The sequence below is a fragment of the Oncorhynchus masou genome, chromosome 29 (assembly GCF_036934945.1).
Source record: "Oncorhynchus masou masou isolate Uvic2021 chromosome 29, UVic_Omas_1.1, whole genome shotgun sequence".
NCBI classification, from domain to species: Eukaryota; Metazoa; Chordata; class Actinopteri; order Salmoniformes; family Salmonidae; genus Oncorhynchus; species Oncorhynchus masou.
This window is the reverse complement of record NC_088240.1, coordinates 39159766-39173830: the sequence shown is the minus strand read 5'-3', so window position 1 is coordinate 39173830 and position 14065 is coordinate 39159766. Positions and strand designations below refer to the sequence as shown.

Sequence of the window (14065 nt, the reverse complement as noted above, 5' to 3'; positions counted from 1 at the left end):
AGTGCCAAAATTCATCAATTTTGACATGTCTCTCTAAGCATCCTCTGTGACTTCATTTAAAATGTTAAACCACTTAACCCCAACATGTCTCCAGGTTTTCCCCATCATTGTAAAGCAGTAGTCATTTTTATTTATTTGACAAAGTAATTTCTGAAGATTGTTTTAATATGTTGGAACTATTCATTTAAAAAATATTTTAATAGTCAAATCATAGTGTAAAAGCAGGTGAGCTGGTTCTATTCTTTTTGGCTATTTTCTGGGGTTTTGTGTTGAAAAACAGAGTAAACTGAGCGGGTCGAGCATAACATGTCAACCCTGTTACCCATAGATAGACAGGCTGGACATTTTTTAACAAAAATAATGTTGTGAAGCTTGCATTCAATTGCCCCTCCCTGTTTCACACAACAAGCTTCAATTCCCCCTGTCATGAGGGGATTTAAAACAGACTTAAGATGTTGTCAACCCTGTTACTTTATTTGGCACTTAATAGGCAATTGAGATGGGAAAACTTGTTTTTATGAAGTTGAACATGTGACAGAATGTAAATATTAGGTGAAATCAATTTTTTTTGTATTGTTTTTTAAACCAAGTTACACTACTCAAAAGGCAACTAATTAGTCTGTTTAAACTACTGGCACACTGCTTGGACACCCATGCATACCCCACAAGACATGCCAAAAGAGGTCTCTTCACGGTCCCCAGGACCGGGCACACAGTACTACATAGAGCCATGACTACATGAAACTCTATTCCACATCAAGTAACTGATGCAAGCCATAAAATGAGATAAAAGAAAAGAAATACAGATTTAAAAAAATAAAAAATACTGTATGGAACAGCGGGGATTGTGAATCAACAAACATTGTCACATGCATACAAACATGATAACATATGCACTATACACACACATGATAACATACGCACTATACACACTCATGGATTTAGTACGGTAGATATGTGGTAGTGGTAGAGTAGGGGCCTGAGGGAACACAGTGTGTTGTGAAATCTGTGAATGTATTGTCATGTTTTTTTTAAATTTATTTTATAAACGGCCTTAAATTTTGCTGGTCCACAGGAAGAGTAATGGGGGATAAATAATAAATACAACATTGGTGGAATGACTCAGGCACTAAGTAGGGAATAGGGTGCCAGTTGAGAATTAAGACCTAGTCTCACCTGCCATGGACAGTGGCTATCTTCTCCACTCCTCCTGGCAGAACCACAACCAGAGTCAGGTCCTGTTCAAGTTGGTTCTCCTTCTGGTCCATGGTCACCTGAGGAAATGCTGCTACAAAGTGTCTCTGGGAGAGGCCTGCACCATCCAGCCTCTTCACTGATACTGGGGGAGATGGGGCCTTGTTTTTGGTTGACACTCTGCCGGTAGGAAAAAGCAAAGGGACAAGATGAGCCTCACAATATCATTTCAACTCTTAATATTATATTATCAGCCTGTCAGAAACAATACGACGTAAAAACACATTTCCCTGATGGCACCCAAATGTAGGTAACATTGAAGTGGTAGAAAAATATGGTGCAGGGGCTCTGGGTAATATTTGTCAGGAAAAGAAAGGTATAACCATCCACAATAGATCAAAAAAGGAAATTTCATCAGACATGACTATGTTATGGCACTGCATGAAATAGCATGAAAGGAATAATTCCTTCCCAACTTAAAGTAAGCCGCTATTAGATGAAAGAGCTTGGGTTCCCTTTTGCAAACAAGACACAAGACACTCAAGTGTGATCGATTAGGCTTGAGGACAGTGCAGAATAGGCAAGGATAACACATTTGAAACAGAAAATTAAAGGTGGAGCATTGTGAGCTAAGGCTGTCTTTACACAAAGAGCTGATCGGATTGGTCAAAAGTCCAATTAGTAGGAAAATAATCAGAATTGAGCTGCCTGTGTAAACACTGCCCATGTCTCTGTTCGCTTTAAAAACCAACAATCTCCCCTCTAATCATTGAATGAGCTATTATTATTATTAGGATATGTGGCAGTGCAGACAAAAACTAGACTTTCCTGTGTTTTATATAAACTTTTTTCAGGACCCTGTCTTTCAATGATAATTCTTAAAAATCCAAATAACTTCACAGATCTTCATTGTAAAGGGTTTAAACACTGTTCCCCATGCTTGTTCAATGAACCATTAACAATTAATGCACATGCACCTGTGGAACGGTCGTTAAGACACTAACAGCGTAGAGACGGTAGGCAATTAAGGTCACTTAGGACTGAAAAACACCAAAAGAAAAATGCCCAAGGTCCCTGCTCACCTGCGTGAAAGTGAAGGAGGCATGAGGACAAAGGATGTGGCCAGGGCAATAAATTGCAATGTCCATACTGAAGACAAGGAGACACGACGGACAGCTGATCGCCCTCGCAGTAGCAGACCATGTGTAACAACACCTGCACAGGATCGGTACAACTGAACATCACACCTGTTATATACCAGGAACGCACAATCCTTCCATTAGTGCTCAGACTGTCCGCAATAGGCTGAGTGAGGCTGGACTGAGGGCTTGAAGGCCTGTTGTAAGGCAGATCCTCACCAGACATTACCAGCAACAACGTCGCCTATGGGCACAAACCCACCGTCGCTGGACCAGACAGGACTGGCAGAAAGTGCTCTCCACTGACGAGTTGCGGCATTGTCTCACCAGGGGTGATGGTCGGATTCGCGTTTATCGTTGAAGGAATGAGCGTTACACCGAGGCCTGTATTCTGGAGCGGGATCGATTTGGAGGTGGAGAGTGAGTCATGGTCTGGGGCGGTGTGTCACAGCATCATCGGACAGAGCTTGTTGTCATTGCAGGCAATCTCAACGGTGTGTGTTACAGGGAAGACCTCCTCCTCCCTCATGTGGTACTCTCCCTACAGGCTCATCCTGACATGACCCTCCAGCATGACAATGCCACCAGCCATACTGCTTGTTCTGTGCGTGATTTCCTGCAAGACAGGAATGTCAGTGTTCTGCCATGTCCAGCGAAGAGCCTGGATCTCAATCCCATTGAGAATATCTGGGACCTGTTGGATTGGAGGGTGAGGGCTAAGGCCATTCCCCCCAGAAATGTCTGGGAACATGCAGGTGCCTTGGTGGAAGAGTGGGGTATCATCTCACAGCAAGAATTGCAGTCCATGAGGAGGAGATGCACTGCAGTACTTAATGTAGCTGGTGGCCACACCAGATACTGACTGCTACTTTTGATTTTGACACCACCCGTTGTTCAGGGACACATTATTCCATTTTTGTTAGTCACATGTCTGTTGAACTTGTTCAGTTTATGTCACAGTTGTTGAATCTTATGTTTATACAAAGATTTCCACATGTTAAGTTTGCTGAAAATAAACGTAGTTGACAGTGAGAGGACGTTTCTTTTTTTGCTGAGTTTACACACACACACACACACACACGAGGTTGGAATAATACTGTAAAATTGTGTAAGAGCTGTTTGAAGACAGCTTTTTTGGTGGGATGAAGTTTTGGCCGTCCATGGTGACATCACCGTGTAGTAAATTAGTTAAATCAACCAATAAGAAAGATAGTTCCAAACCTCTGCCAATAACAGCTAATTTTCTGTTTTTCCCTCCCCACTCAGACCACTCCTAGCAAAATTCTTGCTTGAGAAATTGCCCTTTGCTAAGACCATTTTAATGAAAACAAATCACATTAAGGTACTTAATTGTTACCCAGAAATTATTTGATACTAAGAAAGAAAAGGCTGCATTGGACCTTTAAGATTTTGTGTCGAGAAAAGTCTGACCATCTGCCACCAGAAATGTGTGGCCAATCACAATTGGTTTAATGATGATGTAATTTGGATACATTATCTGTCATCATCATTAAACTGACTAGGTTCCCTGGGGAGAGTGTAAACCATTTTTGTCTAAACCATTTTTTCTTTAGGTTGGATTGGAAATCTGCATCACAGCCAGATTAATTCCAACCTGACCACAACTGCTAACACAGTCAGTCAAAGAAAACATGCATGTATTTTAAAAGGAAGACATTTCTTGATAAAAGGTCAAACACTTTGTCCTTCAAAGAGGGATACTTTACACTACAGTATGAGAAATGCAAATAATGCTTAACTAAAATAATCTATACATTTAACACATTTAGAGACATTGGGGTATGGCATCCTATTTGTGCATTGTTTCAGACAATGTAAGGAACATGCACGGGCAACAAATGCCTTTTGATGGCTAATCGAACAGCAGGATAATTAAAATAATATAATAGTCCTTCTTGTGTGTTGTCTGGTGAAGTTCATACCCTCTTTGGGTAGACCGTATGCACACCCTCCTGCAGATGCGTTGCACATTTGTACAGCACCAGGTGTTTGCAGAGGGAGATTCCACTCAACATCTGTTTTCATATTTCCCACTGTAGATGTAGTGCCTTGCGAAAGTATTCGGCCCCCTTGAACTTTGCGACCTTTTGCCACATTTCAGGCTTCAAACAAAGATATAAAACTGTATTTTTTTGTGAAGAATCAACAACAAGTGGGACACAATCATGAAGTGGAACGACATTTATTGGATATTTCAAACTTTTTTAACAAATCAAAAACTGAAAAATTTGGCGTGCAAAATTATTGTATCGTGAGATTTTGAATGAAAACCTCCTTCCATCAGCAAGGGCATTGAATATGAAACGTGGCTGGGTCTTTCAGCATGACAGTGATCCCAAACACCCCGCACGGGCAACGAAGGAGTGGCTTCGTAAGAAGCATTTCAAGGTCCTGGAGTGGCCTAGCCAGTCTCCAGATCTCAACCCCATAGAAAATCTTTGGAGGGGAGTTGAAAGTCCATGTTGCCCAGCAACAGCCCCAAAACATCACTGCTCTAGAGGAGATCTGCATGGAGGAATGGGCCAAAATACCAGCAACAGTGTGTGAAAACCTTGTGAAGACTTACAGAAAACGTTTGACCTCTGTCATTGCCAACAAAGGGTATATAACAAAGTATTGAGATAAACTTTTGTTATTGACCAAATACTTATTTTCCACCATAATTTGCAAATAAATTAATTTGAACATAAATGCAATAGTTCATTGGATCAGTCTAAAACCTTACACATGCACTACTGCCATCTAGTGGCCAAAATCTAAATTGCAGCCGGGCTGGAATAATACATGATGGCTTTTCTTTTGCATTTCAAAGACGGTACAAAAAAATACAAAAGAACAGAAGGTTTTTTTCTTTGTATTATCTTTTACCAGATCTATTATTGTGTTATATTTTCCTACATTCCTTTCACATTTCCACAAACTTCCAAGTGTTTCCTTTCAAATGGTACCAAGAATATGCATATCCTTGCTTCAGGGCCTGAGTTACAGGCAGTTAGATTTGGGTATGTCATTTTAGGCGAATAATTATTAAAAGGGTCCGATCCTGTTAACAGATGCCCCCAGCTAAAATAGAGACACAGACACTATAGTGGTACACACCAGGCTAGGCCACAAAGTCCAGATTTCATGTGTCAAAGTTTTATGGCAAAGTGATTATGGGAATGAGACAATCTCCTCACCAAAATGATGCAAATATTTAGTTTCTTTTCACACATAGGAAACAACATTTAAGAGACATTTTAACTACAAGTTAAAACAGTGTTACTGTTATAGCAATAGCATCGAATAGTCCCCGCGATATGCAACTGTTCAGGGAAGTCAGGAACCAATACACGCAGTCAGTCAGGAAAGCAAAGACCAGCTTTTTCAAGCAGAAATTTGCATCCTGTTGCTCTAACTCCAAAAAGTTCTGGGAAACTGTAAAGTCCATGGAGAACAAGAGCACCTCCTCCCAGCTGCCCAATGCACTGAGGCTAGGTAACATGGTCACCACCGATAAATCCATGATAATCGAAAACTTCAACAAGCATCTCAACGGCTGGCCATGCCTTCCACCTGGCTACTCCAACCTCGGCCAACAGCTCCACCCCCCCGGCGGAGATGTACATAGTCTGCAGATGTACATAGTCCATCGGTATATAGCCCACCCAATTTACCTACCTCATCCCCATACTGTTTTTCTTTTATTTACTTTTCTGCTCTTTTGCACACCAGTATCTCTACCTGCACATGTTCATCTGATCATTTATCCCTCCAGTGTTAATCTGCTAAATTGTAATTATTCACTCCTATGGCCTATTTATTGCCTACCTATTCATGCCTTTTGCACACAATGTATATAGATTATTTTTTCCCCTACTATGTTATTGACTTGTTTATAGTTTACTCCATGTGTAACTCTGTTGTTGTCTGTTCACACTGCCATGCTTTATCTTGGCCAGGTCGCAGTTGCAAATGAGAACTTGTTCTCAACTAGCCTACCTGGTTAAATAGGGGTGAAATAAAATGAATAAATAAATAAACTCTGAAAACAAAAAGCAGGTGCCAATATAGCATTAATTCATAGTCAAGTGCATAAAGACAAACATAATATTGTTCAGTTTATGAAACAGTCCTGCTTTTCTCAGTAGCCATATTCAGACACTTCTGAGAACATGTGTATGTACAGTTGAAGTCAGAAGTTTATGTACACTTAGGTTGGAGTCATTAAAACTTGGTCTTCAACCACTCCACAAATGTCTTGTTAACTCACTTGCCTAGTTAAATAAAGGTTAAAAAAAATGGAAGGAGATGCGTTCTGTCTCCTAGAGATGAACGTACTTTGGTGCAAAAAGTGCAAATCAATCCCAGAACAACAGCAAAGGACCTTGTGAAGATGCTGGAGGAAACAGGTACAAAAGTATCTATATCCACAGTAAAACAAGTCCCATATCGACAACCTGAAAGGCCGCTCAGCAAGGAAGAAGCCACTGCTCCATAACCGCCACAAAAAAGCCATACTACGGTTTATAACTACACATGGGGACAACACGTACGTTTTGGAGAAATGTCCTCTGAAATGTGTGGGCAGAACTGAAAAAGTGTGTGCAAGCAAGGATGCCTACAAACCTGACTCAGTTACACCAGCTCTGAGGAATGGGTCAAAATTCACCCAACTTATTTTGGGAAGCTTGTGGAAGGCTACCCAAAACGTTTGACCCAAGTTAAACAATTTAAAGGCAATGTTACCAATTACTAATTGAGTGTATGTAAACTTCCGACCCACTGGGAATGTGATGAAAGAAATAAAAGCTGAAATAAATCACTCTACTATTATTCTGACATTTCACATTCTTAATAAAGTGGTGATCCTAGTTGACATAAGACAGGGATTTTTACTAGGATTGGATGTCAAGAATTGTGAAAAACTGAGTTTAAAATGTATTTAGCTGAGGTGTATGTAAACTTCTGACTTCAACTATATATAGGTACATACAGCCAATAGATTGACCCATTACCATTAATTTACCTTTGTAGACAAGTACTTTTACTATACTTAAGTACTTGCCAGTTGCCAGACAGTGTATCAGATAACACACAGTAGTGGCATGAACTCACAGGGTACCGTTGCCAACCATCAGTTACTGTCTGTCTGGGGCCAACAATTGATTTACAGTGTGACATATGAAAACAGATGTTGAGTGGAATCTCCCTCTGCTAACACCTGGTACTGTACAGCTGCAGGAGGGTCTGCATACGGTCTACCCAAAGAAGGTAAGAACTAAACATAACCAGTCAACACACAAGGCAGCATATTGTATTTTCATTATCCCGCTGCTAGACTAGCATTGAGGGAAATGCCATCAAAAAGGCATTTGTTGCCCGTAAATGTTCCTTACATTACTGTCTGAGACAATGCACAAATAGAACGGAAGTTCAAAAAGCATAATATCCAGGTACTGCTACTGATTTTCAAATACCTTAGATGCCTTTGTGTGTGTGTGCGCGCATGTGAGAGAGAGAGAGACCACAGCCCATAGAAATTCAACAGTAATGACTATGCGACTCCAAATCATTCCACGGAAGTTGACAGTTATAGTGTTGTACCGTTGATGATTAGGCTACTTCCTAGTCTTTGCTTGGGCATCATTTACAAGACAGAGGAGCCATTAACTGGCTAAATGGATCTACTGAAGGGGCTGGGCAGCAGGCAACCAACTCATGACTACTCACACAGTGATGTACAGTATGATTACTGGCCTGCATTAAACACACTCTCCAGGGAATGTTATCATTTTTTTAAACAAGTTATATCCTGATATGCCATTCTTATATTTGTTTTGATGCAATAAAGAGGCGGCACAATAACATCCCCATAAAGGCAGTCTAAATTCTTTACACTCCACCGTGCATTACTAAAGCTGGAACATAGGAATGTTCCCGTGAAATACCTTTTCAATCTCTTTCATGAAATGTTTCATCGTCAACGGGAAACCCTGAGGGAAACATAGTTCATACTTGATGGGGAAAACTACAGATTGTTTTATGCTTGTGACTGACAAGAGTCCGTGGAGTCAGTCTTGCCCAGCTGAAGTTACGGTCAGTAAATACATGGGATTGGTTAACTCAGGGGTTGATGCGTGAAGATTAGCAAGCATTCCCGCTGTTGTAGTCAGTTTACGGTTGGCGCGTAGCCTAAAGGTCCCTTGGGAAAGGTGGGTTGAAGTACAAAGCTCAACATCCAAAGTGGCTATGCAAAACAGGCTTTCCTGCCCTCTTCCGGACAACACCCTGTGTATTTTAAGAAACCACCGACAACATTCATTGTTGACTCTACTGTACGGGCTCACACATGCCACTGCAGGGTTAACAGAAACTCTATTGTACGCTCCCCACTTCAGCAAAACTCTTGAATCAAGGCAAACTACAACCAGAAACTATCCACTCAAACCAATGTATCGTACAACGTTCTTGTATGACGGTACAAATAACAGGGGCCACATTGGGTCTTAATTAACTCAATTATTACCTTGCTATTACCTTCTTTTTTTAAGACCCTAAGACTGAAGGCACATCTACCCATTACATTCCTCTTCAACAGTGTATTCGTTAATAAACAATGCAACAAAAGCAAGCCAGGGTGCTGCTATAAGAAGATCTAGACAGATCTAGAGTGCCTCAAGTGAATCCTGTACTCTCTTTTTCCGATGCTGGATGCATGTTTGAACATGACACATTCATCCTAAAAACAGATCCTCTCCACCAATCATTATCGAGAAACGCCTCCTTACCTCTTGGCCTCAGTGTTGAGTTATCCCCTCTTAAATACGTGCCATCTCCCCTGGGTTCAAAGACAGACTCTGCTACGATATGCCTGTTGGAGCCACTGAGGTATAATAAGAAACGGCTGGGGCAGAGTAGATCGGGCCTACCTTAAAGCCACGCCCAGGCCATGATATTAGAAAACCTGTAGTCTCCTTTATTTTAAAATCGCCTCACAGTGGGCCCCCTCCGTCTGTCAGTCGCAGAAAGCTCTTAAGCATGGTGTGTCGGTGGAGATTCAGTTCCATTCAAAGAGAGAGAGAGAGAGAGCTCCCCCACAGCTAGTAATAAGCAGAGGGCTAATCAGCTTTACTTTACCTCCCTGCGCACTGCGTTGCAGCCGAACGCAACACAACACAGCCCTGCCATCCATCACATTCACAGCATGTTGATCAACTTCCTCTCATATCCTCCAGTTCACACCACCGTGTCCGCTATCCGTCTGTCCGCCTTATAGAGCCTGTCAACAGCGTGCCTGGGACACTTTCCAAATGCTTGAATCAGGTGTTCATTTGTATGCATTTGCTTTTCATTAACCCGAAAGACACAGACCACTTACCACCATGCCCTGCTTCTTTGAAGTGACTCATTCTGAAGTCACATCAGCAAGTGCGTGTGGATCTAACTGCCCATAAACCAGCCTGCCAACAAATGAGATCACATGCACACCTGCACAGATATGTTTCATCTAGGGGGCTGTAGTTGCTGAGACAAGAGTTTGGAATGGATTCCTTGTAGGCTAATCTTGTAATGATGTCTACTTTCTGATGACGTCTGATAAACATATCATTAGATGACAAGACTTAAGCCTCTGACTTGTACTCATTTGCATAGGGTTGTTGAGATGAGGCCGATTTAATGTAACACCGGCATTACCTTAGCATTAATGATCTGATGGATCCAAAAGTCTCAATTCTAATAAACTTTTGCTTGTTTTTGGCATCTGACCCACATTTGTATTTAATCAGACCTTTGTCTGGTTTTAGTTAATTGGTCAAATAGTGAATTGGTGAAATAGTAAACAGTATTAGAAAACTCATTGGAAAAACAGAAATGATTAAGTACATGCAGTGTGCATGGGTAGGTTTTAATGATATGATCTAAGTGATGTTGTTAGTTACAGTCGTGGTTACTAGGTAGCTGAGTATTCTACCTGATTGGCTCTACTGTACAGCAGTGTTCATTTCATCAACAAGAATATTCGTCCAACACCTATTTTTCAGTGGCAATTGACGAGACTATAACTGACTAAATAGACCCAGAATAAACTATAACAAAAAGGCAAATGTTGCATTTCAGTTCACTAGAAAAAGGCGAGATTAAATTCTCTGTGACTAAAATCGGACTACGAATTGGACTGAACAATTGTTATTGGAGAGATTGAGAGCTTTTCAGTGATTAGTACAATTCATATTAGCAGCACAGATGCACAGCGCTGTCCTGTTCAGCAGTGGGAAGGACACGCCACACGCGGCACACACATCCTACTTCAGCTGGTGAGCTGCGGGGTTCGCTTAACCCTCTCACTTTCCCCACTGCATTTCATAGCCAAGTTATGTTGCCAAAGTATCCAAGTCCCCTCTTTTCCTCAGAGAAAACGACTTGAATCTAGCCCTTACTGTTCAAATTGTATGGCCCATAATACCGCCACTACATTTAAAAAAAAAATGTCTATCGTGCATTGGTCCTTCTAATAACACTTGTTCATGCTACACCTTGTTCAGTCATATTACCTCATCAGCTACAGTGCAATCGGAAATTATTCAGACCCCTTCCCTTTCTCCTCATTTTGTTATTTATTTTACTTATTATAAAATGTATTTAATAAATGTTTTCCTCGTCAATCTGCACCCAATACCCCATAATGACAAAGGAAATGTCCATAGAGTTCCGAGACAGGATTGTGTCGGGGCACAGATCTGGGGAAGGGTACCAAAAACAATTCTGCAGCATTGAACAAGAACACAGTAGCCTCCATCATTCTTAAATGTAAGACGTTTGGAACCACCAAGACTCTTCTTAAAGCTGGCTGTCTGGGCAAACTGAGCAATCGGGGAAGAAGGGCCTTGGTCAGGGAGGTGAACAAGAACCCAATGGTCATTCTGACAGAGCTCTAAAGTTCTTCTGTGGAGATGGCTGTCCTTCTGGAAGTTTCTTCCATCTGTGAAGCACTCCACCAATCAGGCCTTTATGGATGAGCGGCCAGACGGAAGCCACTCCTCAGTAAAAGGCGCATGAAATCCCACTTGGAGTTTGCCAAATGGCACTTAAAAACTCTCAGATGATGAGAAACAGGATTCTCTGGTCTGATGAAACCAAGATTGAACTCTTTGACCTGAATGCCAAGCTTCACGCCTGGAGGAAACCTGGCACCATCCCTACGGTGAAGCATGGTGATGGCAGCATCATGCTGTGGGGATGTTTTTCAGTGACAGGGACTGGGAGAATAGTCAGTATCAAGGGAAAGATGAACGGAGTAAAGTACAGAGAGATCCTTGATGAAAACCTGTTTCAGAGCGCCCAGGACCTCCGACTAGGGTGAAGGTTCACCTTCCAACAGGACCACAACCCTAAGCACACAACCAAGACAACGCAGGAGGGGCTTCAGGACAAGTCTCTAAATGTCCTTTAGTGTCCCAGCCAAAGCCCTGACGTGAATCTGGTCGAACATCTCTGGAGAGATCTGGATATATTTGTGCAGCGACGCTCCCCATTCAACCTGACAGAGCTTGAAAGGATCAGCAGAGAACAATGGGAGAAACTCCCCAAATACAGATGTGCCAAGCTTGTAGCGTCAAACCCAAGAAGACGGGAGGCTTTAATCACTGCCAAAGGTGATTCAACAAAGTACTGAGTAAAGGGTCTGAATACTTAAGTAAATGTGATTTCAGTTTTGTATTTTTTATACATTTGTAAAAATGTCTAAATATCTGTTTTTGCTTTGTCATTGCGGTATTGTGTGTAGATTGATTTTTGATTTTTATTTTGTTTTATTTTACCTTTATTTAACTTGGCAAGTCAGTTAAGAACAAATTCTTATTTTCAATGACGGCCTAGGAACAGTGGGTTAACTGCCTGTTCAGAGGCAGAACGACAGATTTGTACCTTGTCAGCTCGGGGATTTGAACTTGCAAATATTTAATTCCTTTTAGAATAAGGCTGTAACGTAACAAAATGTGGAAAAAGTCAAGGGGTCTGAATATTTTCCGAACGCACTGTAGTTATAGCTAACAACCTGGGGAACATTCAGCAGGACGCAACGTTTTGGTATGTTCAGATATAGTATTCTATGTAGAACAAACATGCCTCTCTGACATGTTGAATAAGGAATAACGTTGGCTCCATTAATGGAATTTCTATCTGGAACGTTTGGGAAGATTTTGCAACGGACCGTGGTCCTGGTAACATTACCAGTAACCTAGAAGTAAACACTTGGTGGCACAGAAAGGAAAGGGGATAGTAAACAATTTATTGACCAAATTCGTCTTGCCACTACACTATACCTGACTGGGTAAATGACTTTATTTTTGGTTAATGTGGACCCAGTGACTCAGACTTGAGCACTTGGACTAGGACTTCAGCCATAGAGACTCGTGACTCGACCATTGGTGACTCGGACTCGAGCACAGGGGACTTGAGACTCGATTCTGAAGTGAGGTTTGGTGACAGTCTACTGCCTGGGAGAAACAGTCATTAGCTCCCGTTCAAATTCATGAACCCCCGTTCTTTTTTTGGACATCAATGTGGCTGCGGTGTCTGTGGAACTTTGATAATAATGGCAATACCGTGACTGAGTGATGGAGGTGCAACCCATACTATTTTGCCAATATTTTGCGGCAGCATCTGTGTGACATCGTGCTAGTTCCCCCCTCTAGCTACAACGATTGACAGTTGCCTCTGATTGAGAACCATACCAGGCCAAACACAGAAATCCCAAATGATAGAAAAATGAACATAGACTGCCCACCCCAACTCACACACTGACCATACTAAAACAAAGACAAAACAAAGGAACTAAGGTGACATATTTTCACATTTAAAGCACCAATATCTACAGTATGTTGGTGTCAGATTTCACAAAACAGACTGACATCTATATCAACTTTTTTTCAGTTCCCATAATACTTAATAATGCCAGGAATGGCATAAAGGTTGAAACATGTCCTGAAACTCTGATTGAAAAGCAGGGCACAGATGCGTCTATTACAGAGTACTTGAAGTGTCCAGTGCTGTATTTTGTTGCCTAAATTATAAAAAAATATACAAAAAGGTCACCATCTGCCTATTAAATATATTTGTGACCAAAAGCAGGAAGCTACAGTTTGACCTTGGGTAGTAAGCGTACAACGGCTCCTGTAAATGTCCTACATCTTACAATGAGAGCGTCAGATCAAAGCTCCTGTAAATGTCCTACATCTTACAATGAGAGCGTCAGATCAAAGCTCCTGTAAATGTCCTACATCTTACAATGAGAGCGTCAGATCAAAGCTCCTGTAAATGTCCTACATCTTACAATGAGAGCGTCAGATCAAAGCTCCTGTAAATGTCCTACATCTTACAATGAGAGCGCCAGATCAAAGCTCCTGTAAATGTCCTACATCTTACAATGAGAGCGCCAGATCAATAGAGGTTTAACAACATCAGGTTTTTCCCTGCACCCTCTGCCCTACTATGTACTGTGCATGTCACTTTCACAGGTTCTCTTTCACTTAAAAGAACAGAACTAAGTGCTTGATACAGTACAACGATTAAGTGCCACTCAGTTCATGCTCCAAGTGTAAAGGCAACAAACAGGTTGTTGTCTACTCAAATAGATTGTTTGGTGTACTTCCTCTGTAAATAGTTTTTTTTTCGTCTTTTGAGTTTGTCCTTCATTTAACAGAAATGCCATATCAGATGATAAGAGGACA

General features: G+C 41.4%; 1 protein-coding gene across 4 annotated transcripts in view; it reads right to left on the bottom strand.

Annotated features, from left to right (window-relative positions):
• LOC135519605 (cordon-bleu protein-like 1) overlaps window positions 1-14065 on the bottom strand; it is a 40062-nt gene that overhangs the window by 14292 nt on the left and 11705 nt on the right. For 2 of the 4 annotated variants that reach the window (XM_064944837.1, XM_064944838.1), the window contains one exon: window positions 1177-1374. In XM_064944837.1, coding sequence (XP_064800909.1) covers window positions 1177-1374 — 198 coding nt within the window. Of the gene's footprint in view, window positions 1-1176; window positions 1375-9124; window positions 9424-9473; window positions 9692-14065 lie in introns of those variants that run through there. The other 2 variants (XM_064944840.1, XM_064944839.1) reach the window with 2 other exon arrangements.